Raw genomic sequence first — 24,410 nt, forward strand, 5'->3', positions numbered from 1 at the left:
TTGCCCTGTCAAAAGATATTTTGCGGCAGACACTGAACGGATAGAAGAATGCATTGCAGAAAAAGTTTTTAACGTTTATTTACCAGTGACTGAAGGAGCACAAAAATACAGAGCTAACGTTTTATTCATGGATAGAAATGACAGGAAACATGGGTGGTGACAACATGAGGAAGGGGAGGAGAATGATGGACAAATTTGTCCGTGTTACACGAGGATCTTTTGTGACGTCAGTTTTTGTTTCTGGCATTGCATCATGGTAGTGTGTGGCAAGAAACAATGCATTTTGCCTATAATTTGGTTGTTTTGCAAGTTTGGAGGAGGATTCAATGAAGCAGATGGATCATTCTTGCTGTGTGGTTGATTGTTCGGTCCGTGGGAGGCTTGATAAAAAGTTTTATAGGGATTTCGTCCGTAAACGACCGCGAAATATGAAAGAGATGATAGGAAGCGACTCGGACTCTCCAAAGAAAGCCTGCAGTCCAGCAGAAACGGACAGTTTGTGAGGCTCATTTTGTTCATGGTAAATCCTTGTGACTAAGTATTTGTTAATTAGAGATTTTTTTTTAAAACATTCATCTTTCTTACTTTTTTTAAAATTGACTGTCTGAATTAATACAAAGTGTGTTTGATAACTGAAAAAGCAAAAAATCCTAGAATCTTCTGATTAAACATTCAAAGACCAATAAGGTTGATATCCTATATTCATATAGAATATCACATCTTATTGGTCATAAGTAAAGGTAATATATTAAGCTTAAAAGCAACAATATTTACCCCTTCTACACATGCCATGAGTATACATGCACCAAGCATTCCGTCAGATTAAATAGGTTGAGCATGCCTAGAGTTGTCTTTCCCGAAAAAATTTGTTAACAATCATCATCTTGTCCGCACGTATTTCCCCTTGCATTTTGTTCTCTTATTCTTTAGCTTTGTTTGTTAACTTACATTTTGTTCCCCGTTATGGACCTTCTTCGCATTTTTACCTGTATGCTTTTGTTTTTATTGATCACTTTATCTAAGCTACAGGCTCAGCGCTACTGCTCCTCGGCCACAGGTGAGCAGAGCAAGATAACTTCTGATTACCTACCGCCAAAGACGTCACGCTGAAGTTGCATACATGTGCAGTGGGCATTTATTATGTTAATCCATGGATCTAAATGAGTTTGTACATGGACAACAATCGGAATGGTGATCGGACAAAACCACCTCTCTCAATCGGAATGGAATTTCATTCTAGTTGGATCAGAATTTTCCGATTGACATGTTAATATGAAGAATTTTCCATCTGATAGGGCATTCATTCCGATTATATATGTGCCCATGTAAACGTAGCTAATGACATCTTTAAGATGAACCGAGGTTTAACCAGATCTATTAGCTTTTTTTAATGGCTCTTTAATATTTTTAGTAATTACCCTAAATCCTTTAATACAGGCCCCGGCCTGTATTTGACTCAAGCTCATCAAGCTCCAGGCCTTTATTGGAAGGAGGGCCAGAATTAGAGGCAGGCCTCTATTTCTATTTGAGGAAAATGAACTAATGGTTCGCTGGAGTTTTTGACAATTAAAATTGCACCCACATTTTCAAAGTTAAACACATTTATTTTAACAATGGCAGTTTCTGCTTCAGACCTCTCTCTCCTCCCCCTGCGCAGCGGCCGCAAACTCACTGATGCGCCTGCAGCCTCTCGGAGTTCCTGCTGCTCTAAACATTAAAATAATCATTTAATTTTCTGTTCCTCACTTCTGATGACCTTCAATGGTGTCTGTTTGTTGCAACCACCAGGTACAAAAACAAACTTGTTTTTATTTGACTATTTTTCTGTCCTGTCTGTTTATTATCTTCCTGCATCTCCTCTCAATCCTAAAGAGAAACTGCTACCTGGGTTCATACATATTCACCTTATGAGTTACCTTTGAACTGCAGTTCTAAAAGATCTACCTACCGCAAAAACAGCGGAGTGCTCCGTGCTTGCCGGCCACATCAGTGATCGATGCGTTACCGGAGGACAAGGTGATGCGCCCCGCTCCACAGCGAAACGCATCAGGCGCAAATAAAAGACAGAAAACATGAAAGGAAATGAACCGACATGAACGATCGCGTGTTAAATTAGTTTTTGAGGTGGCGACACCTGATTTGATAATGTTACTGTGGCCGTGCTCAGGACGCAGATCTACCGACCGCAAAAACAGCGGAGTGCTCGCTGCTTGGCGGCCGCATCAGTGTGTCACCGGAGGACAAGGTGATGCGCCCCACTCCACAGCAGCGAAACGCATCAGGCACAAATAAAAGACAGAAAACAGTAAGGAAATGAACCGACATGAACGATCGCGTGTCAGTACCGACGCTCTGGCACAGCGCGTCCCCCCCCCCCCCCCCCCCCCCCCGAGCGCAGGAGCTTGTCACCTGCTGACAGCAGGCTGCTGTCTTTTCCGTGGACTGCATCTTGCCGGTCATTATCACGTGACAGCGACTAGTCGATGACAGGCATAAAAAGTCACTATAGTGAAGTCGACTAGTTCATACAACCCCTATTGCTCCCCAGTGTTCTGCAGCGCACGTTCTCTTTGTACTTTATATCAAATTTTCGCCCCCTCTTCGTCTCTGCACGGTTAAAGTTACCCTCGCGGTCTATCACTGGCAAATCAAAAGTGAGACGGATGACACAACCGCCCCCGTACTTGCTTGTTACCACATTCCACCCGGCCACAATAAGAGACCGGCCATCATTCACCTCCACCGACACCGGCCAAAATATGAGACCCGGCCGTTAATTGAATACAGGCCTGTATTAGAGGATTTACGGTAAGTAAAATATATTTATAGTGCACCTTCCACAAATAAGTAAGTAAGTAAGTAAGTAAAAGTTTATTTATAGAGTGCCTTTCACAGATATAAATCACAAAGCGCTGTACAACATGATAAAGATCAGGGCAAATACCTCTAACCAGTAAAAACATCCGAAAAACAATAGCAGTGATAAAGTAGAAAATAAAATCATGAGTATAAACAAAGTGAAGGTGTGAACCCGAACAAAGCCATCTTTTTGAAACATTTAGGGAGGGAACGCCTGGATGAAAAGGTGAGTTTTTAGATGATTTTTAAAGACCTCTATAGTGTTAGAGAGACGGAGATTTGAAGGTTGACTGTTCCAAAGTCTGGGTGCAATAGTCTGAAAGGCCCTGTCCCCTTTGGTTTTCAGTCTGGTTCGAGGAACAGCCAGGAGGTTTTCAGATGTGGAAATAAGAGTATCACAAAGCTCTGTATAACAGGTAAAGTGGATGAAACATTAGAAAAGTCTCATAATCAGAATCATCATCATCAAGGTATCAGGCTGTTATGTTTTATCCTGCTGGTAAAAGCAGCTAAGTCGTGAAAAAGATCCAGTGGCTGCTTTTGGCCCATTTGCATGATGTGCTTTTATTCTACTCATGATTAATGTGCACTGTCCCTCTTAAACAAATAAGCGTCAGTATAGTTATTAAAGCCACAGGAATGACAGGACTGTCTGAGCATGGCAGAAATGATCATTTCTATGCTTTTCCACCTCCAGCTGGCAGTCTATTGAATGACACTTTACCAACACAGCTGTTAAAAGTTTGGGACAAACCAACGAGCTGTTATTTGTGTCTTCTCGGTCTAAAGGCGTTCGCGGCGCGTCTCCTCTCTCCAGCGGGGCTTGCTGTAGGGGGTAGCCAGGCTGCATCCTCTCTCTCCAGTCCACCAGCGCTTCCGCACGCCTTCAGAAGTCTGTGACAGCGAATAGAAGCGAAGGGTTGGTCGGTCGCGACTGCGGCTCTCGCCACACTTCTTATCCTCGTCGCTGCGTGTGTCCGAGGCCAACTCCATCCGCGCACCGGGCACGTAGAGGGCGGGCTCGCGGCCGTAGTTAAAAAGCGTCCCGCTACGACTGGCTGCTCTCGTCGCAGTCCAGTCTGCCGAGCCGAGCGGACTGACCTCGGGGCAAACACCCGGCTCCATTCACGGATTTTTATTTTTTATTTTCCACCTCTCCCCTACTTCGTCCTCACGCGCAGGACCGACAGGAATCGCACCTCGCCTGCTGTGGACAATGTTTCTCTTGCAATACACGGGTACGTATGTGTTCCTCCCTTTTTTTATGAAGTTTCATCCTTTTACTCTGAAGCGCAGCGTCTCCTCTCTGATAACGGAGGTGTTATTTTCTGCCGTCACACCGACTGCCTTGTCGCCTGTGCGTCACTTAACAGCACCAAGAGTTCTGCGGCGTTTTGTAACATCTGATCAGGCGTTCTGCTCGCAAGTTGTAGCGGCTGGCTGAGGGATCCACTTGTCCGGATCGTCGGGCGGAGACCAGCTGTTGAGACAGCCGTACTGCCTCTCACCAGCGTGGGAAACCTTCTGGTGTGGAATGGTTCTGCTCTTCATCGCGGAGGATCTAATTCTCTGATTCCCAACGCAGCGATGTAGGTGGAGGGCTGAAGTTTTCAGAATAGACCCCGATCTGTTTGGGAAGGTTGGGTATTCTCACATCCAGCAGCATCTGTGCGTTGTGATCGCCCTGTTAGTGGGAATAAAAAGGAGGCCAGCATGTTGCAAGGATGGCAAATTATCCCCCTCCATAAATGCAAGTTCTTTGGTTTCTTATTTATTTATTTAGTATTTTCTGCGGACTGTTTGGATTTCCGTGTCATTTATTCCCGAATGGCCACAGCGCAAGTAGCTGGGTGTTTAAATGGGGCATTTTCTCTGGACTCACAGGATCTAATTAGGCGAGGATGATGCTTTTGAACTGTGGAAATTACCTGCTTACTCTGCTTAATCCTGGCTCGCTGTTTTTCCAGCTTCCTCTGTTTATAGTCATGGTAAATTTACCTCAGATGTCCCACAGCTTTCTTCCTTAATTAATACATTTATTTATGGAGTTGTGTGTTCACAGTGTAATTGCTGCATTCCATAAGCTCATGAAAGCAACGACTTGACAAAGAGAAGTCAAATGGTATTAATTTGCCATTTTGAATGCTGTGAGTGTAGTGATTAGTCCCACCACTCTCATATTTTCATGCCATGTGTAAATGTACTTTTCAAATCTCAGAGAAAAGAAACCATACACCTGAAAAAATGAAGAAAAAAACAGTTGATCACCTTTCTCCACAATAATTAGTGTAGATCTTCCATAATTTACACCTTTACAGGTGATATATTTGACTAGAACTTGCATCATAACTTGAAGGTTATAGTGGTTTTATCCAGTAGCTGAAAATGTGTTTCCTGTCCTCTGCTTGGCTGGATTTCTCTCTCTCGCTCTGTGTGTGTGTGTGTGTGTGTGTGTGTGTGTGTGTGTGTGTGTGTGTGTGTGTGTGTGTGTGTGTGTGTGTGTGTGTGTGTGTGTGTGTGTTGGTAATCTTCCACGGCCAGATCAGTTTCCGTCTCCCTTCCAGAGGCACAAACATGCTTTGAATCAAATTGAGTGAGTGGAGGTCGAATTCCTCCATATGACCACTGGGAGAGAGAAGGTCCATCAGGCATTGTGACAGCAATTTACCTCCGCAGAGCTCTAGTCCCCTCTGATCAACAGGCAGAGCATCTTTAGATTCTCTTTAATGGCACAAAAGAAGGAAGGCACTTTGTTAAACGCCGTCAAAGAGACGAGATTTAAAGGTTTTACATAGAGTGCTGGAGAATGAGCTTAAATTTCCTTCAGCTCTTGTTTGCATCTGGTGTCAGTGCCGCAGAACAAATTGAAACTGAATTCAGAGCACCACTTCGTCATACCAAGAGATTTGGAAACTTTTGGAGCTCTCAGATTTTAATTGGTGAACACATGACTGTTTGAGGTCACTAAATGGGATTCGCACACTGATGGCAGTTGGAAAAAGGGAGCAACAAAGACAAAAAAAAATTACTCGAGTTGAAATATGAGTCATAAATTATCCCCAGTGGTTTGATTTCTCCAATCCAAGTACCTCAGCGACAGCTTTAGAGATGAAGGAGTGCATTATCATAAGATAAATTGTGTTCTTGCACGAGAGATGGCCCTGATGAACAGGCTGCCACGACTATTGAAATCTAAAATCTGAATCCTTACTTTGATTGAACCAAATGTCGTAATAAACACAAAGATTATTCAGTCCTATCGTTGAATAACAAAAGTATCTGGGTTCATTAAATTGATGTGCATCTTCCAAAAGTGCTTAAATATCTGATTTTTGGGAGTTTTTGTTGGAGCTGGAGAGATAAATGTGCCAGCTGAAAACAGACTTGCAGGATTCATTCATCCTCATGTCACAAAGAGAAGCTATTTACTGACTCTGCCTGCCCATCGCTATTCTGCTCTGTTGTTGTCACCTGACAGCACAAAGCTATAGCTGACAGACAGGTAGGGAGCTCTTTAGATTACTTATGAGGCAAGTTTTCACTCCAAGAGCACCATCATCTCAGATCTTCAGCCTGTTGTCTGTTAGTTAAACCAGGATAGTCAGACGAAAGCAACTAAGAGTGAAAATACATATGACAAATCTGGAAATCTGACTTTGTGTAGGCTCTATGTTATCTCTTGTTTGTGTATACTCTGAGTTTTTGCCCCCGAACCTGCAGACCCATTTCCCATAAGATGAGTATTTTTATCGGATGGAAACCAGTCAGTCTTTTCAGTTTGAAAAGTGGTAACTGGCTGTTTTCAGACTGGTTGTTGCTGTCAGCAGATACTAATGTTTTTATTAACAGGCAGTAGAGAAAATAAATGACTGCACGCTAGTAATGCACTGCATAAACGGTATAAGATATAGCCGGTATGATTTTGGCCTATGATCTAGAAGTGCTAACCAGTTGGACCTGCTGATGACACCATCAAGGAGTGTGTCAGTTTAGCGCTTCAACATGGCAACAGCCCAATCACAGTACTTGCGCTGGACCTTACGGTCTTCTGGAGGAAGTGCGCAGTAAGGCTTTGAGTGTGTAGTACACAAGTGGGCAAGTAATTGCCAAATTGGGACAATGACCATTGCATCATCAACCACAACTCATGCCAGAAGGCCGGTCGCTGGTTGTGCTACTTTAAAAAAAAATCTTCACTAACAAATTTCAAGCAAACTATTGATACAAATTTAATTTATTACATGAATAAATATCATAAACCATCTTAAAATAAGCTTCTTTTGTTTGAAAACACATATTTTCATAAAGGCACTTGAGCCATTGTTCCGTTTTCTTCTCAGCATTGTATGATGATATTACACTTCGCCCAACTCTGCATCGATGCGAACTTGGGCGAAGTCATTTCGACTTGTATAAACAGAAGAAAAGAGTATATCGCGGTAGAAATCGTTACCGCATGTGCTTCAAAATTTATTGCAATATAGATTTTAGGCGAAATCGCCCATTCCTACTGCATACATTAAAAATTTTGCTTTTCCCAATAGAGCTTATTTTAGCTTTTATTTCTATCTCAAAATTAATTCACATGGAATAAGTAAATTTTTATTTTGTAAATTTTTTTGGAGCATTCAAAATTTGCAAAGTACTAAATATTTTACAATTTACAACAAACAATGAAATTTGGTTCATTATGTCAGGTAACAAACTGGTTTTCTTTTCCAATTTTTCTACTTTTAACAAGACTTTACACCATTATGTGAGTTTTTGAGGTGTTGTCGTTCAGAGTAATGAAGGTTTTAGATTATAAAGCTCTATCTAATTCTATTTCCTCATTAAATGCGTTCCCTTAGTAGCACAACAACCACTGGAAATGTTACTTTTAATTAAAAGGTTTTTGTAATTCAAATACAACAAAAAAGTCTTTAAATTGTTGTCCCAAACAAAATTATGTTTTATTTTTTTAACAGACAAAAATAATCTATATTTATTAAATTTTTAAAAGTCTTAACACAGCCTTTGTGTTTTATCACCGTTCCCATTTCTATTTATCCTTTCTCAATTTTTGGCAAACTAGAGTAAGTGGCAAACCTTTATTCACAAACATAGTTCTGATGACAGCATATCTCTGCGTCATTTTACCATCCCAGAATGAAACTTTAGTTATCACTTCTAACAAACTTTTTACATTCCTTCTAGACTTTGATGCCCACTTTGTTCCAGATTAATCTGAAACCTAAACTCATTTGGCCTCGGAGCTCATGCTGCCTTTCTCTCGGTCCATCTGAGTTGAGCCTATAGAACTTGGCAGCGTTTTGTCTCGGAGTTGATTTATGGCTTCCTCCTTGTGTAATACAGTTTCAAGTTACTCTGCAGTGGCACAATGTGTTTAGCGACAATGGTTTTCTCCCTAGCTTATGTGGCTGTATTGATCCTGGTGGCACGACGGTTTCTCATGTAGCCTGATGGCTGAAAGGTCACACACATTCAGCTGTGGTTTCAGGCTGTAGATTTCTCCCCTGACTGCTTGGATCATTTCACTATATTATAAACTGTGAATTTGTAAAAATTTAAGAACTTCGCAACTTTGCTGTGAGATTTTTTTTCTTCTGATGATTATTTTTGCAGTAGGGATGCAAGAAAACATCACTTTATATAATACACTATATATATATTAGGGATGCACCGATGGATCGGCATTTGATCGTAATCGGCCGATAGCGCCCCTGTCGGTTTTGATCGGAGTTTTCAAAATAGATCAAAGCAGACCAATCAGGTAGGGTTGTCACGGTAACCAGTGTAGCGGTAAACCCCGGTAAAAAAAAGTTAATAATAATAACCGTCTTGTTTTAAAAAAAAACTATATTATCTCGGTGGATTACCGTGGCTGCGGTGTAGGCGCGGTGACCCTTACCAGCCACCATATCATCTGTTGAAGTTGCCGGCGCCAAATGCACGCTTTGTTGTTTACAACCAAAACTTTCTTGAAGCTAAAGCTGAAAAAATGGCCAAAGGAGGAGACGGCAGCGCTCAGGAAGACATTTTTTATCCCTCAAAGAAGACAAAGTGGGAAGTACGGGCATCTTTTAGATAGTTGAAGAATGCTGAGGGAGTTTATAGAAGACGGCTATCCTGTTTGCAGCACGTGCAGAAAAAGAGTCTGTGAAAGGCAGCAACGCTTCAAATCTCATGACACATCTGCGTGACCATCATCCACAACTCTACAGTCAACGCAAGGCAAGTTAACGTTAGCGTTTTCGCTAAAATGCGTGATCCGAGGATTTGGGTCGAGGGAGAATGCAACGAGTCGCTATTTAAAGCAGCCTCAGCGCCGCTACCTGCATATAAACCGTGTCGCGGACACCCCCATACTGAAATGACGCTATGCATTACGGGGCTCCCAGGGGCAGATAAGAGTTGGTCTCTCTCCGAGAATATTTGTGAATTTAACAATGATTACTGCCTGATGACATTTTCCCGCATCTGCAAAGCTCACTGGAAGGACACAAACCGAGTACAATACTTTCCTGATATAGGGTTTATTACTCAAGTAAGGGTAAAAAAGTATCTGATTAGAAGGCTACTTGAGTACTGAGTATCATCTGAACTAATATTTTTAAAATGATGACATCAAACAGACAAAAAATAAGAAGTTATGGGCAAATATTGGTATTTTAAAGACTAAAGGAAAAAAATGTAAACAAATAAACAACATAATTACAAAATAACAAATTTTAGGCAAAATTTAGACACAAACCGAGGACAATACTTTCCTGATATAGGATTTATTACTCAGGTAAGGGTAAAAAAAGTATTAGAAGGCTACTTGAGTACTGAGTATCATCTGATCTAATATTTTTAAAATAATGACATCAAACAGACAAAAAATAAGAAGTTATGGGCAAATATTGGTATTTTAAAGACTAAAGGGGAAAAATGTAAACAAATAAACAACATAATTACAAAATAACACATTTTAGGCAAAATTTGGACACAAACTGAGGACAATATTTCCTGACATACAGGGTTTATTTAATTGTGTGAAAATGTAGCATGTTTAAAAAAAATACCGCGATAATACCGAAAACTGTGATAATTTTGGTCACAATAACCGTGAGGTTAAATTTTCACACTGTGACAACCTTAATACAGACTATTTTAGATTAGGTTACATTTCCTTTATTCCCAGATTATGTAGTTTGTAGCACTCATTATAATGTTGTAGAAAATTTCTGGCCAATCCACGTGATCGGTATCGGTGATTGGTATCGGTGATCAGCATTCTTTGATATCGGTATCGGTGATCGGCAGAAAAAAACCTGATCGGTGCATCCCTAATATATGTATATGTATATATATATATATGATCTTACATGGCCAGGGTTCCCCCCAGCGCTTGATAAGCGGTCCGCCAGGCTTTGCTTAGCCACCCGCCATGCACGTCCGTCATGCCCCACCCCCCTCCCCAACCCTACCGTGTCCGCTGACACGAATGGCGCAACGAAACTAGAGTCCTCCATCAGCTGATACTGGTGAGAATCAGCAGCGGTACGTGTTTTATCACAAGTAACATGGATATCGCAATATTAAGCACTGTTATCGAATATCGCAGGTTTTCCTAATATCGTGCAGCCCTAATCATAACACCAGATTCTTTACAATACACACCCCTATCTTGCTGTGTTCTAAACCATGACCAGTCTTTCTTTGCATAGATTAAACTTTTTGTAGATGCACCACAACTTTTTTGAGTATACATAAAAAATCTTCAGTGAGTGCCGTCACAATGCCTCATAATCCATCTTAAGCAAATGTCTAATATTTGGGATTCATAGAAAGAACTGCAGGATAACACCCGTTCAACCTTCTAGAGTATCTTCATCAGAATGTATTAATCTCTAAATGAAATGTGATCATTTCAATGCTACTCCATGTCACTTTGTAAAAGATGCTTTGGGACTCTTGTCATGTGATGGATCACTTCATTGCAACATCTGTTACAATGATGTTCTACTCTGTTGGTGTGATAACTAGTTTGGCTGCCTCACCGCTGGCTCTGAATATGTTTAACAGCCTAATTGAGAGATAATTATGGTGGCTAAGTTCTATGTCTAATGTTTGTGTTCTCTGAAATTCCCATTCAACCAAGTTTCCAGGTTTTGATTTGCAGTTGCATTTGTAAAGCTCAGGGAACAGCAGTACTTCAACCTACCATCTGGTATGGAGTCTCTAGGAGAGCTCAGCAGCCTGAAGGCAACCAACTCTGGGGCTCCAACCCTATCACTGATAGAGCTCTTCATTTCTAATCACTCTCATGATAGACACCATACAGAGAACCGTGAAATTGGAGGTGAGGACTTTAAGTAAGTTTCAGCTACATGAACGATGAAGTGTGCTTTTACAGTGTTATTATTCTGCATTATCTTTATACGCATGTGCATGACAGGGAATTGTGGGTGCAGAGCTCCTGTGTTAAACCCAACTGACAGTCCCTTTGAGCAGCGGAGAAAAGACGGGACTCAAAAAGCTGGATTATGCTGATCACCAGGGAGTTTCTGTACACGTTTCAAAATTTTTATAACTTTGTTCAGATTGTTTAATACTTCAATCATCCACACATTGTGCATGTTGGTGTTTGGCATACAGATAATAGAAGCAAAGATTAATGATAGCATCAGTGATATTATCTTCCTTTCAAAAAGAATGTAAACCCCTGTTTGATGCTTGTCTGCACATTTGTATCATTCATGCTCGATTTTGAGTGGAATTATATTTGGCTGAACCCTTTATACCAATAAGTTGTTGTGTGATTTGACATCAGTACAGTTAAATTCAGAGAAACGAAAACTTGTGTGACCAAATGTTGAAAAATTAAACAAAACATTACTAAATATAGTCTTATTTATGTAATTGTAGTTGATGAACTGCATTTAAACACTGCCTTGTTGGATTGTAAATGTGTATACTATAACATGTTACCTTGATGAGTACTTGTAAGTCAGTAGTATACTTCCTGTGTAATTCGACAGTGGCCCCTTTTTGGTTGTCAGCATGCAAAAATCGTCCTTATGCATGTGTTTTTGGAGCAAGACAGTCCAAAGTACAGGTACAGCTGTCACTAAAATGTGCAGGACTCAAGCTAGCACCTCCCCTGGGATGTCCTACTTCAGTGCATTTTGAGATACAAGAGGGCAACTCTAGTTGAAACAGTCACAAAAATATTGCACTTGTCTGGTAACAAGGTGGCCTTTAGAGACTGTTTTTCCTTTTCTCCGTGGTGTTTTTTCTTCTTCTACTTTTACCCAGCAGTTATAAGCGAGGCACCATAAAGTAGCAAAATATGTGGCATGATGGATCACCAGAGGTATATAGGACAATAGTACTGTAGATCTTTAAAGGTACCTCTGTCCAGTACTCCTTTAGAAATTGTATTTATTGTTTTGCTTTGTTTCTCTTATTTCTTGCTGCTTCAGATGATCTATTGAGTCATTAAATCCTCTGTAGGTTGTAGCAGCATTTTATAGGGATTTACTTTAAATAAACAATGTGAATGGGCTATTGATGTACTCTGGATTTATTTGCGAAGAAAATTCAGGCAATTTATCACCCCTTTGCTGGTATTATATGAATATGTCATTTCAGTGTTTACCCTTTTGGCTGAAGTTGTTACACATATTGATAAGTTGAACATCCCTCTCCCTTACCTGAGAGCTTGGTTCAGTGGTTTGAATCAGAGAGGAGGGTTGTCCAGAGATTGCTTGCCTGGAAAGCAGCCATCACTCTACTGTAATCGAGACTGAGAGCCCAGATTTATATGGCTGTTACTTTAGGAAGAAGGAATGGCTTAAGGGGAGAAGGAGCTTGAAAACAAAATGGAACCAAAATGGATGGACGAAATGTAACCAAGAATGTATTATTAATAGGGTTGAAGGGGTTCTCTGTATTCTGTCTGTCTTCTGGAGGCATTTTTTTATCCTCAGTGAAAGTCCACATGAATACAGAGACTGCTTTCATGGGTTGGTTGGTAGAGTGGTTCTGCTGGGTAATAGCTTCATATTCCAAATCCTGTTTACATGGTAACTTAGCTCTCTGTGGAAATGAGGTATGATTAACCCAAGAATGTTCCATTCGTGGGACATATTTTGTGGTGACTTGTGTTTTCTCAAGCGTTACTTCCTATTTTTCATCAAACGTAGTTTCTGACTGTGCGGGTCTTTTTAACAGCACTGGGAGCAAAGACCCCTGAAATATCACCAATACCACTCCTGAAAGGTTTGGTGTTTCTGCTCAAAGGAAGCACTGTGCTTGTATGTATATGGTTCTCAGTCTGGCCAGAGTCAGATCCCCCTGCTGCTGGATAACTGTAAGCTTTTTATGCTCTTGGCATACCTTACTGACCGGTTGTATGTCTGTAGTCTAACTTTCAACATCTCCCCAAGGAATGAGAGGTCAGCATTTAGAGCAGGATGATACAACACCAGTGTAACATTTTACAGAGGAATGGGGTGTAGTTTCTAACTAGGTTGTTTAAATTATAGCTCTGTCTATTTTCAAACTGGAATGCAGCTTGAGGTCAGCATTTGGAAGAACTGAAGAGCTCTCTACATGACATGATGGCAGCGATTGAATTTCAGACATTTCATGTGAATGGCTTAAAGTTTTAGTCATATTTTTGGCTTTCATGGTTTCTTACTGTGCTTTTAGCTGAATGGATATTAAGAGGGGTTTGTGCATCCCTGTGAGGACCTCTTGAGAATTTTATGATTCATATCACAAAGTGTTTTTAGTGAACGACTCCTCCTGACATTGCTCATTCAGCCCAGCCTATCGAGTTCCCCACAATCCACAGTAATGACTTCTTTCACTCACTCCTAAATGTCATTTGTGATTTAAAGCTTAACGCTCCTCAAGTGGAGTTACATCAATTACAGGTTTCTCAGCAGATTATGGTGTAACCTGCAAAATTTATTTCTGAGACCAGGATGTGTATTTTAATTCCACCAGTTTTATTACAAGTTGCTACTTGTTTACTTCGCTGCTTTAGAAGTAAAAGCAAGGTTTTTAAAGTCTAGCAGGAATAAAAGTGCAACAGTTGTACGTCAAGCAGGCCATGAAAGAGCCCGTAGTCTGTGAGTTATTTTTCTTTTCTGAAATGTGAACTACCATGTGTCAGTTTTTCTTGAATCCTTTGGTATATAATTTGTCTTGTTTACTTTTAAAAAGCTCTGCGACAGTTCATATTCATTAGCACTCGTTTAGGAAAATGCCAACAGTAGTCCTGACTGTAGCTTGAATTTCACTCCAGCAAGGCCTGTAAAATCTCAGGACATGGTGTGAAACCAGAAGTCGTAGCAGTGAGTCGGTAGCTGTCCTTGCACCTGTTTGACTCGTTTTACAGTTCACTTGCAATGAAATAAAAACACTTTCAAAATCATGAGAATGTAGGGAGGATGGTTTGTTTTCATTAACTTACACTTGTCGTTTTTGATACGGGTTACTTTTTATATTTTCACATAAAAAGTATGTGTACACATCATTGTTTTGTTAGATGATCAGAACTGAGTGTCATTCAGAGTGGAGGCAGTGTCCTTAAGGACACATGGTCACAACATCCGACTGAACATTATGGAGCTGAACACAGCCATTACAGACAGGGCCGTAATTGGATTCACAAATCAGCCAAGGCTCCAGCTTTATAGTGGCTCTGGCCTTTATGGGTCATATTTCAGAGGCTGCTGGGCAGTTCATTATGAGAGGCCTGGTGGAAACGAAAACCTGCTGAACGAGAGCCTGTAAGAGGCGCATGTAATCTTCCTTTGTTCTTCACAAAAATGCCAAGTTGATCCAGAAACATTTCTCCCCAGTGAGACGTATGAGAAATTATATCTTATGCGCTGCCCATTTTCTTTGCTCGAAATCGACAATTTTGACTTACGCGACCTTGAGCTCTTGTTACCGTTTTCTTTTGGATTACCTATCATGTTGAACCCTCTCCTTAAAACGACTCCTTCTGCCTTCATCTATTATTTATTGTTTGGTTGTTGCATCCACTGTTGACAAATAAAATTCTGCGTAACAAGGAGCTTGATGATGAAAGATGTGCATGCGTGTGAGATTGGGTGGGAGGAACTGCTGAGGAGAATCTCTTCACTGCCCTTCCTCTTGGCAAGCAGAAACATACTGCAGCTTCTCAGTTATGCTTTTGGTGCTTGTCCCAGCAGCAGTCAGAGAGGTGGATCGATATGAAGATTAATTATAGTGTCCAAGTTGAGGGCTGCACCCACAATGTGAATTTTTTTTTCCTGGCCTCTAGTGAGTGCCCAAATGCTTACGAGTGTTGAGCTTTAGCTTGTTAGTGTGGTCTGTGGACCGGAGCTGCCCTGGGAGTAAATTGGACTAGGCTCCAGGGGTAACACAGAAAGGCTGAGTGCAGCTCAGCTTTAGGACTACCAACAGAGGTCCCGTGGCATTTTCTGGGCTTAATATAACCACCTGGATATTAGGTATCAGGATAGCTCCTCTCTGAGGTACTGGAGGCAGTGGGCATCCTGTAGGCTGTGATGGACTGATGTATTTTTTCTAACCTGCCCTTCCTATTATTCTATCGTTTTGCTGTTATTACTTGTCCACGTCTTTTCAGAATAGGCAGTGATGATGTATGGAGGCTGAGCACATAAATAAAATTCCAAATTCACAATGCAGTGTTGTATTTTACCAGCATGACTGTCTACATAGAGATTATGTTCAGTTTGTGCAGTTTATCAACGTGTCTCTGTTGAAGCATATTGATATATTGTGTCTTGAAATGTCCTGAGTGTCATGACGATAAATCAGCCGCATGTGTTTGGGTGTTGGCCTGAACTGCAGAGGCAGGGAAAATTGGCCAACAGCAGAATGATGAATTTCTGAGCCGAAGGCCGCTAGAGGGTTCTAGTTTGTTGAAGACTGGACAAAATCATCAACAAAACTTGAATCACTCACTATCACTGGCAGATGTCGGCTGATTGTATTACTCTACTCATATTACCCTCAAGTCTACAGTTTGATCAGAGAAGGTAATAATTAAAAGACTGTCAAAGCAGCATGAATCTCCAAACTCAATTCCACCCCCACCTAATAAAACATCATTTCCTTTTTCCCTGAATAAAGTGATATTTCCCTGTAGAAGCTTATTTAATGACTGGATGTGGCCACAATCATCTTTGTTTTTGCTTGAGTTCATATTCATGTTGAGGCAAAACCTTTAAGTTATTTTGTTTGACTGTGTCTGCTTTTACTGCTACGATAGGTTGCATGACAGTCAGTCGGAAAGAGAAAGTCACTGGTTTATTGTGGTTTGGCTATGCTAAAGTTTCCCACAGGAAATAGGTTGACTAAATACCAGTGAAAAAGTCATTTGAATTCATACTCTGTCTAGTTAGTTAAGCATCAGATTAGAAGTTCCCCCCAATCCACACTGGAGAAATCAGTGACGCAGAATGACAGCAGAACTGTTTACTCACATGCTTTGCAGAGCGTCAATCCATACCAGGGGAGCGGAGCGGCAGACTCTACGCCATCCTTCTTTCTGGGCTTGCAAGATCACAAAATCCCTCGAGACTTTGAAGGCCATGGTTTGTTTATAAAAAGAAGAAGATCACGTTTGATATCACTGTTTGATGTCAAATATAATGCTGTGCCTGTCCACTGCTGGATTAAAACCATGTAAAACACACCGTTGCACTTCTCCAAAGATGCTGGGAGTAAAGAAGTCGTTAGGTTACTTCGGTAAGAAATCGCATCTCTGCATTATTCTTTTATTTTGGAAATTAACAGGCGTTTTAAATTGATAATGTGTGATTTCCTGTCAAACCTCATGTTAATTGAGGAAATTGACATGTCCCAGAAGCAGCTCGTCAAAAATAGAAACCCAGTCCTATCTTTAGCAGCGCAGTGCGCTGATTCTTGGGTGCACCTGAAATGTTCTGCACTGTGGCCATTTTGAATCATCCCTACAGGCCAGGGGTACTCGGATACAAGAGGCCGAGGGCCATTTTTAACGACGACTGTAAAGTTCGAGGGCCGGTCCGGGGGGAGATGCTGGCGGATCAGATGGCTCAAAAAAGTGCCTCTTGTGGACCCATACACACTAGCACTGTTTCTACCCCGCCAGTGCAAATGTGAGGGCTGGTTAGGAAGGGCGGTGGTGGTGGGGGGATGTTGGCGGATCCGATGCCATACAAAAAGGTGCCTCACATGGACCCATACACACTAGCACCGTTTATACGCCGGACCCGGCCTGCCTATTGACTACCTTTGCTATAGGCTTTAATCAGTGGTGCGACGGATCAAAAATCTCACGGTTCAGATCGTATCACGGTGTTCAGTCACAGATTGGATCGTTTTTCAGATCAGCAGAAAGAAAAAAAACAGCTTGGTTTTCTTTATTTTGTGGATCACTGCTGATTAAATGTTAGAATGACTTGCCCAATTAGACACGCTCTACCTTCGTATTCAGCTTTCCCTCATATCCTCACCTTTCTGATAACCTGTTTATTTTTCGTTTGTCCTCTTTTACAGATTTGTCCCCAACAATATTTACAGGTCTCACCACATTTATGTTTTGTCCAAGGCACGTTTCACACACCACCCCCTCCCTCCTTTCACAGCGATCGGAGGTACGCGTATGCGGCACAGCACCGCCAGACTGGAGGCGCATGCTCATTTTTGCCATTTGTATCATCATTATATTATACAGGGGAGCCCAAATGCACCCATACATGTGACTTAAATGATGCAGGTGGTTTTTCAAGCTCTTCTCCTTCTCCGTCATGACCACCGCTGTGCATTTCTTCTTTGGATCGAACAGGCAGCACCTCTGCCCTCCACCGATCCGCGTACAGCGTGCGCGCTGAACCGTAGAGATAGATCCGTACGGATCACAGAGAAATGATGATTTGTTGCACCCCTAGTTATAAGGGATTCTTTTGGAAGCAGAGATGTCACTGGTCCATGCCGCTGGTGCCTCTAGTGTGGATTTGGGGTTAAATTTATAACAACCAGAAAGTAAGGTGACATAATCGATTCAATTTTTTTTCCTTTCTTATTTAACCATGATTGTGCCGCTCAAGCTTTGAATGACTAAACAACAAAAACACAGACTTTGATCAATTCTTTGCAGGAATAATGTCTGTTTGAAGTACTTCATTATGTTGTGCTTCATTATGTGCTCTCAGGTCTGAGGATAAGCTCCTCCTAGCTCTTCCAAACGCACGTCTGAAAAGCCGTGGAGAAAGGGCTTTCTCTGTCTGTGCTCCCAAGCTGTGGAATGCATTACCACTACTAGTGAGGCAAGCACCAACAATTAGCATTTTTAAATCTCGCATGAAAACTCACTACTTCAACCTTGCATATAATACATAATCATGGACCACTTTCGACATCTGCATTCTTTCTACAATAGAATGCACAATAATTAACATCTGTATTACTGTGGTTCTTTCATATGTTTTTATCTGTTGTTTCACATTCCTTTGCGTTTTTAGTGTTTTACGACTGTTAGTTCGAGTATTTTCTTGTTTTCATTTTTTCTTATAAACTATGCTTTAAATGTCATTCTGAACGTGTTAATTTAACTGTAATCTTTTAATGTACAGCGCCTTGTCTGGTTGTAATGCCATGTTGAATGCGCTTTATAAATAAAATGGTATGGTATGGTATGGTATGGTATGTTTGTCATTAAAATATATTTTTCTTTTGTCAGTGTAACAAATAGCTGTGGTAGTCACACATGCTGAACAGACAAAAGGGTGTTTTTCTAGAAGTTTGAGATGCTGCACAAAGTGTAAACACATTCTCACTTTATGTCATTGTTGGCAAGGAGTCAATAATTGTGAAACGAGATGTTTTTGAATGTGTGTTTTTTTAAATCAATACATGTGCTTCTGAGGTTGTGAGTGCTTTTTAGCATAATGATGATGATATTTTGCATTTGGAGTAGAAGACTCCATTAAAATATTAAAGAAAAACTAAACAATCCCACGTCACTGATTAAGGATTTTAGTTTGATTTATAAAAAAACATTTGTGGTTTCCGTTAGGCATCATCTTCAAACTTGTATTTATTCGATCATGTTGGAATTTCAATTAAATTTAGCTGACCTTTAAACTAGGGCCCGACCGATATGCTTTTTTTGGGACCGATACCGATATAAAACTTTTAACAAAGGCCGATAGCCGATATAATGGCCGATAAATCTCCCTCACAAAAAAGAAATAAAAATACGATTTTTCTTAAACTTAAACCCTTCATTCTCTGCCTTTTTGATGCAAACTTATTTCTCTATTACTCACCAAAGAACTGTCTCCATAACTCACTAGGGTTTCCAAGTAATGCAAATAAGATTTATTTAGCAGATCTCAAAAACAACAGAACACACAAACTCAGTCACAGCATAAATCTAACATTCAAGTTTTTCTTGTAAACTGTGGTTTCCACAAATACATTTTAACTTAAAGGAATATTCCACCACTCAGTAAAATTGTGTCTTGTTAAGATTCCCCAGAGTTAAAGTCAGAAAAAGCATTTTATAACCAGTCCAATGTGATCTGGCAGCAGTTGGTTTTCTTAGTTTAGTATAAAACAATGTAAGTGCATTCACGTACATTGTAGTGTTTTTTTATGTAGGTGAATGCAAGCCTTCCCTTCCATTGCTTTATGCTAAAACAACTGGTTACAAAAGAATATTTAAATAATAAAAATTCAGCAATAAATAAAACGTAATACGTGTGCTTTGTAACAAAGTAACACTCTGTGGAAGTTAATTTGGTGAACTTATTCACCCTGGACAGGAAATAATTGCACATAAGAAACATAAAGAAGAATAAATTTTAAAAAAGTTCCAAAACAATAATTTGTGTTCAAAGTTCAAAGGAGTGGAGCCACACAACATGAGTTCATAAAGCTGGCGCCATCTGCTGGATAGGTGGCGCAATATTGGCTGTCTTTTTGGCTGATAGCCGATACTGTTAATGACCCCAATATCGGCCGATATATCGGTTGGGCCCTACTTTAAACCTTTTAATGGGAACTCAACAGGTCTCATGGGTCCCTAGAAGAATGAAAAAATGAATGCTAGTCAACGGGTCTAAAAGAGCTATTTTCTAATCTGCTTTACCTTACGCCCTGACTTGCACTTATGAACTTATGGTCCCATTTAAATGAAAAGTAATGATGTTTCGACCATGCCTGTCATGTACTTTGAGATTTATCAGCTTGTATAAATGTGTAGTTACTACGACTACAAATGAGATGTCAGCATGTTGCATATGTCATCACCACAGAATCTCCTCTCCTCCAGTGTAGCTGCTACTTACCACATGGCCAATTTTATGGTGGTTCTTTCCTCTGAAAGGAAGGATTCGAAGCTCGCTGATCTTGCAGCAATTTTTCTTCTTTGCTCTGTGTCTGGTTCAATGACATCACTTTGGTGATGCACATTTGTAGTCCTGGATGTATTTTCACACAAAACCTAAAATAACTTTTGCCCCGTTCAAAGTTTTTTTATCAGAATGTGTCTTTAGGAATAACCAACATCATATGTGAAATCCATGGCCCATAACAAACAGGATTAGGAAAAAGCCCTCACAGCCAAGTTGACCCTTTTTGGGTTCTTCTTGGGACCCATCATTCGGAAGTAGATGGGTGTGACTTAGCCTCCCTATGAAATACTTAGAAAAATATGTATTTTCTCATTAACTTTTGGAAACATCTGTACATTCTTTATATTTAAACAGAAATTTGACAATTTTTTTACGTTTACGTTTTAAAAACTTTTGACTTTTTCCTTGTTTTTATCCTCTACCCTTTTTTAAAAATATATATTCAATTTTTAAAAACTATCGTTGAAGTTTCATGTTTAGGCTACAAATCTGGATCTAACTCATGAATAAGTGATTAAATAAGTTTACATTCATTCAAACGGGTACCAAGACTGTGATCATTCAGAAAGAGCTCACAATGAGTGACATACATGCTTTTTCCAAAAAGCTTTTAAGAAACAGGAATCTGAAAGGTACAAGTGACCCTGGTGTAATGATATCTGAGTTTAAAACTCTTAGTTTTAATTCTGTCGTTTGCTTTATTGTTGCTAATTGTGACTGATCTACAGAGCATGCCAAGCAGCTGAAGGATTTGGTACATAATAGGTAAACATCACTGAGCAAATGTAAATGATGTGCTACAGATTCTTCACACATTTAATTATCAGTCGTTGCCATCTTGTTCTTGTCACGTCGTTTGTTTTTTTCCCATTTCCACTCTTATCACCATGGCTATTAGTTATAGTGTTATAGAGTACACATTCCAGTTAGTCTGTGCTGATGCCTGATGGATGGACAGATGAATGAGGAAGGACAGAAGACATTGTAGATGGCTCATAGGAGGGGATCCCGGCTCAGACAAATGAAAGCAGCTGGGGCTATCCTGTTGCATGACCTATGGAGGTTCATTTGTTTGTGCTGTTTTGGTAATTAAACAAGGGTAGGCCACCTCAGTGGTCTCTGGCTGATGGCTTTGTTTCTCCCCCCTAATCTTCCCATAAGACCAGATAATTAATGGTGGGATGGCAGGAGTGCCTGGAGTCCCTCTGTTAATTGAAGGGATTCATCTTATTTACCCAACTTACTCCTTGTTTCTTTTATTTCGAGCCTGGCTAGGGTGCCGTCATGATTTTTGAACAAAGCTGTCGAGATCTGGCTTCTGCCCAGACATGCAGTGGCAGTCTATATCGTGACAAGTTTTGGCTCAAATTTGTTGTTTGTGTCTGAACACATTGTTTGGATTTAAAGACTGCTGGAAATCCAACTGCTGCTTTTTTAAATCTCACAAAGGAATCATAATTATTCTTGCCTAACTTTTAGGTGACAATTGAAAATAATTGAATTAAAAGTTATCATACTGGAATTTGCAACAAAGCTTGCCTTTTAAAAGTAGTTTTTAATGTGTAAATGGGTAGAATAGTTGGGGATGGACCGCTGCTTTTCCTTCATTTTTAGATAAGCTGCATGTGAGCTCTGTTATAGCCAAGCAAAGTCCCTTCAGGCCTCTAGACGAAGAGGTTAAACCTAGTCTCTGTATGCAGTTAGACTCCTTTATGATTTAACCTACTGCTCTGCCACTTTTGACTGTAGATATTAAAGCATGTTATCTGTTTTCTCTCCCGGCTATTGACAAGTGTCTAACTAAATGTGGCCTGTTGCACACACGAGGTAGACATGCTGCCTGCAGGTAAACAACTCTGGGGAAATGAGAGATCTGTTTGTTGTGGAAGTGTTCCTGTGGGCATCAAGCTGGATTTTTGACAAAAGCTGTCAGCGTCCACCTCCTGACCACATACTCACCAGCTAATACCAGAACAGAGATAGAGCAGCAGTCGTGTGTAATTGTCTTTTTTTTTTTTTTTACTGAATTAAATGTGGTTATGAGGACTTATGGGTGGGAGCACGCTCTTTGTGAAATATGCCTCTAAAATTGTTATAAAAGTGGATCCAATGGAAAACCAGCCACTGGTTTAAAATACAGATGTGCTTCTGTCATTATTGAGCTTGGATATTACTAGCTTTAATATAAAATATGGACTGTGTTGTTTGAAACTGACAACTTGGTAATTAGTCCTTTTAATATTTTGTTTTGTTACAGTAACACATGGTGTTGGTCTGAAAACCTACCTTCACTTTGGCTGGAAATTGTGCCACTGTCTTTTCTTTGAGTTTTTTGTTTGTTTGTTTATTTGTTTGTCTTGGTTTCAATGCAAGTGGTCCATGTCTTCAGTTCAGAAATATCAGAGAAAAATACTGTCAGCCATTGTTTCTTTAGATTTATCTGATGTGATGAGGTTACGTCATCTTCATCATCAGAATTAATCTACGATGTGAATCTTTTTCTCTCCATCCATTCATTTTTCCTCTGCTTATCCTGGGTTGGGTCGCAGGGGTAGAGATAACCAGACGTTTCTCTCCCCAGCCACTTGGGCCAGCTCCTCCAGGGGGAATCCCAAGGAGTTCTCTGGCCAGCTGAGAAACTGTGCCCTGGGTCTTCCTTTAGCCCCCCCCCCCCCCCCCCCCCACACACACACACACACACACACCACCACCACCACCGTAGACGCTCCTGGAAAACATCATCGGGCAGGTGTTCAGGAAGCGCCTTCTGGAATTGTAGGATGTCCAAGGAAGATCTTACCTTTCTTGCCTCTGATTGGCTAGAAGGGCTCTACTAAAATTGGCAATTTCATTTAGCAGCAGACTGTGTTCCCTTCCCTTGCTAAGTGCAGAAGTCCTCCCACCACCAATAGAACAGCTGCTTTGGGGAGTTTTGTAAAGAAAATGTGAACTTAGCGCTATAATAACTATTCTGTGCTGTTTTGCAAAATAGTTTTCGATGTTTCTTTATTTTAAAAATGAGAAACGTAAAATATGAACTTAATAAATCTTGTTACAGTCATCACACTGTTTGACTTACTTTATATCTGTTGGCTCTCAAGCATTGACATTATCTGATTAACACTATCACATAGGATAAACATGTGTGCGTCTTACCTATGAAATATAATAAAACTGCCTAGCTGTATGCGGCAGGTCTGTTTCTCTTCCAGAGTAATGCAAACAGCTGAATAATGGGTCTAAATCATTATCAACTTTGAATTAAATTTGGGTGAAATGAGACACATCAGATGATGAGAGATGCGCTCTAACTTGTAAACAGCCTTAACATGAAAGTGAAGACATAAGATGGCCTAATAATGAAGTAATAAGATAACTCCAGTGCTTGGAGCCAACAGATATAAAGTCAGTCTAACAGTGTGATAAAATGCAACAAGATTTATTACAAGCTCACTTTAGACATTTTTAATGTTCTTTTATGAAAGAAACAGAAACTGGTTGGTTGCGAAAGAGGGCAGAATGGTTATTTTAGCAATGAGTTCTCATTTTCTTGAAAAAAAAACTCCTCAAGATCTGGCTGTAAATATAAAAACTGCAGCAAGGGAAGGTGGTTGCCTCTTACATAAAATAGCCAATCATAGAAGAGCCCTTCCAGCCAATCAGAGGTGAGGAAAAGTGGGACCTTCCTTGGACATCCTATGATTCCAAATGATGCGTCCAGGAGGCATCCTAACCAGATGCCCGAGCCACCTCAACTGTCTCCTCTCAATGTGGAGGAGCAGTGGGTCTACACCGAGCCCCTCCTGGATGACTGAGCTGCTCACCCTATCTCTAAGGGAGAGCCCAGACATCCTGCTCATAAAATGGCTGCTTGTATCCATAATATCGTTATTTCGGTCACTACCCAAAGCTCGTGACCATAGGTAAGGGTAGGAACTTAGATTGACCGATAAATTGAGAGCTTTATCTTCCAGCTCAGCTCTCTCTTCACCACAACAGATCAGTACAACAACCGCATCACTGCAGACGCAGCACCAACCCGCCTATCGATCTCACACATCACATTCAAGATGTGAATCTTAATTTCATTTTCTGATGTCAAAACTCTCAAGGACTGACTACTAAATGGCTGTG

At 40.5% G+C, this 24,410-nt stretch overlaps 1 protein-coding gene across 3 annotated transcripts in view; it reads left to right on the forward strand.

Moving 5' to 3' along the window:
- Nucleotides 1–24,410, forward strand: part of enox2 (ecto-NOX disulfide-thiol exchanger 2) — a 338,606-nt gene that overhangs the window by 121,850 nt on the left and 192,346 nt on the right. Inside the window, exon 1 of one of the 3 annotated variants that reach the window (XM_015949670.3) lies at nucleotides 3,852–4,097. The exons of the other annotated variants lie outside the window; for them this stretch is intronic. Within the exon in view, the coding sequence (XP_015805156.1) occupies nucleotides 4,076–4,097 (22 nt within the window). The 5' untranslated portion in view covers nucleotides 3,852–4,075. Of the gene's footprint in view, nucleotides 1–3,851; nucleotides 4,098–24,410 lie in introns of those variants that run through there. 3 annotated transcript variants of the gene reach the window in all.

The sequence above is a fragment of the Nothobranchius furzeri genome, chromosome 1 (genome assembly GCF_043380555.1).
Source record: "Nothobranchius furzeri strain GRZ-AD chromosome 1, NfurGRZ-RIMD1, whole genome shotgun sequence".
NCBI lineage: Eukaryota > Metazoa > Chordata > Actinopteri > Cyprinodontiformes > Nothobranchiidae > Nothobranchius > Nothobranchius furzeri.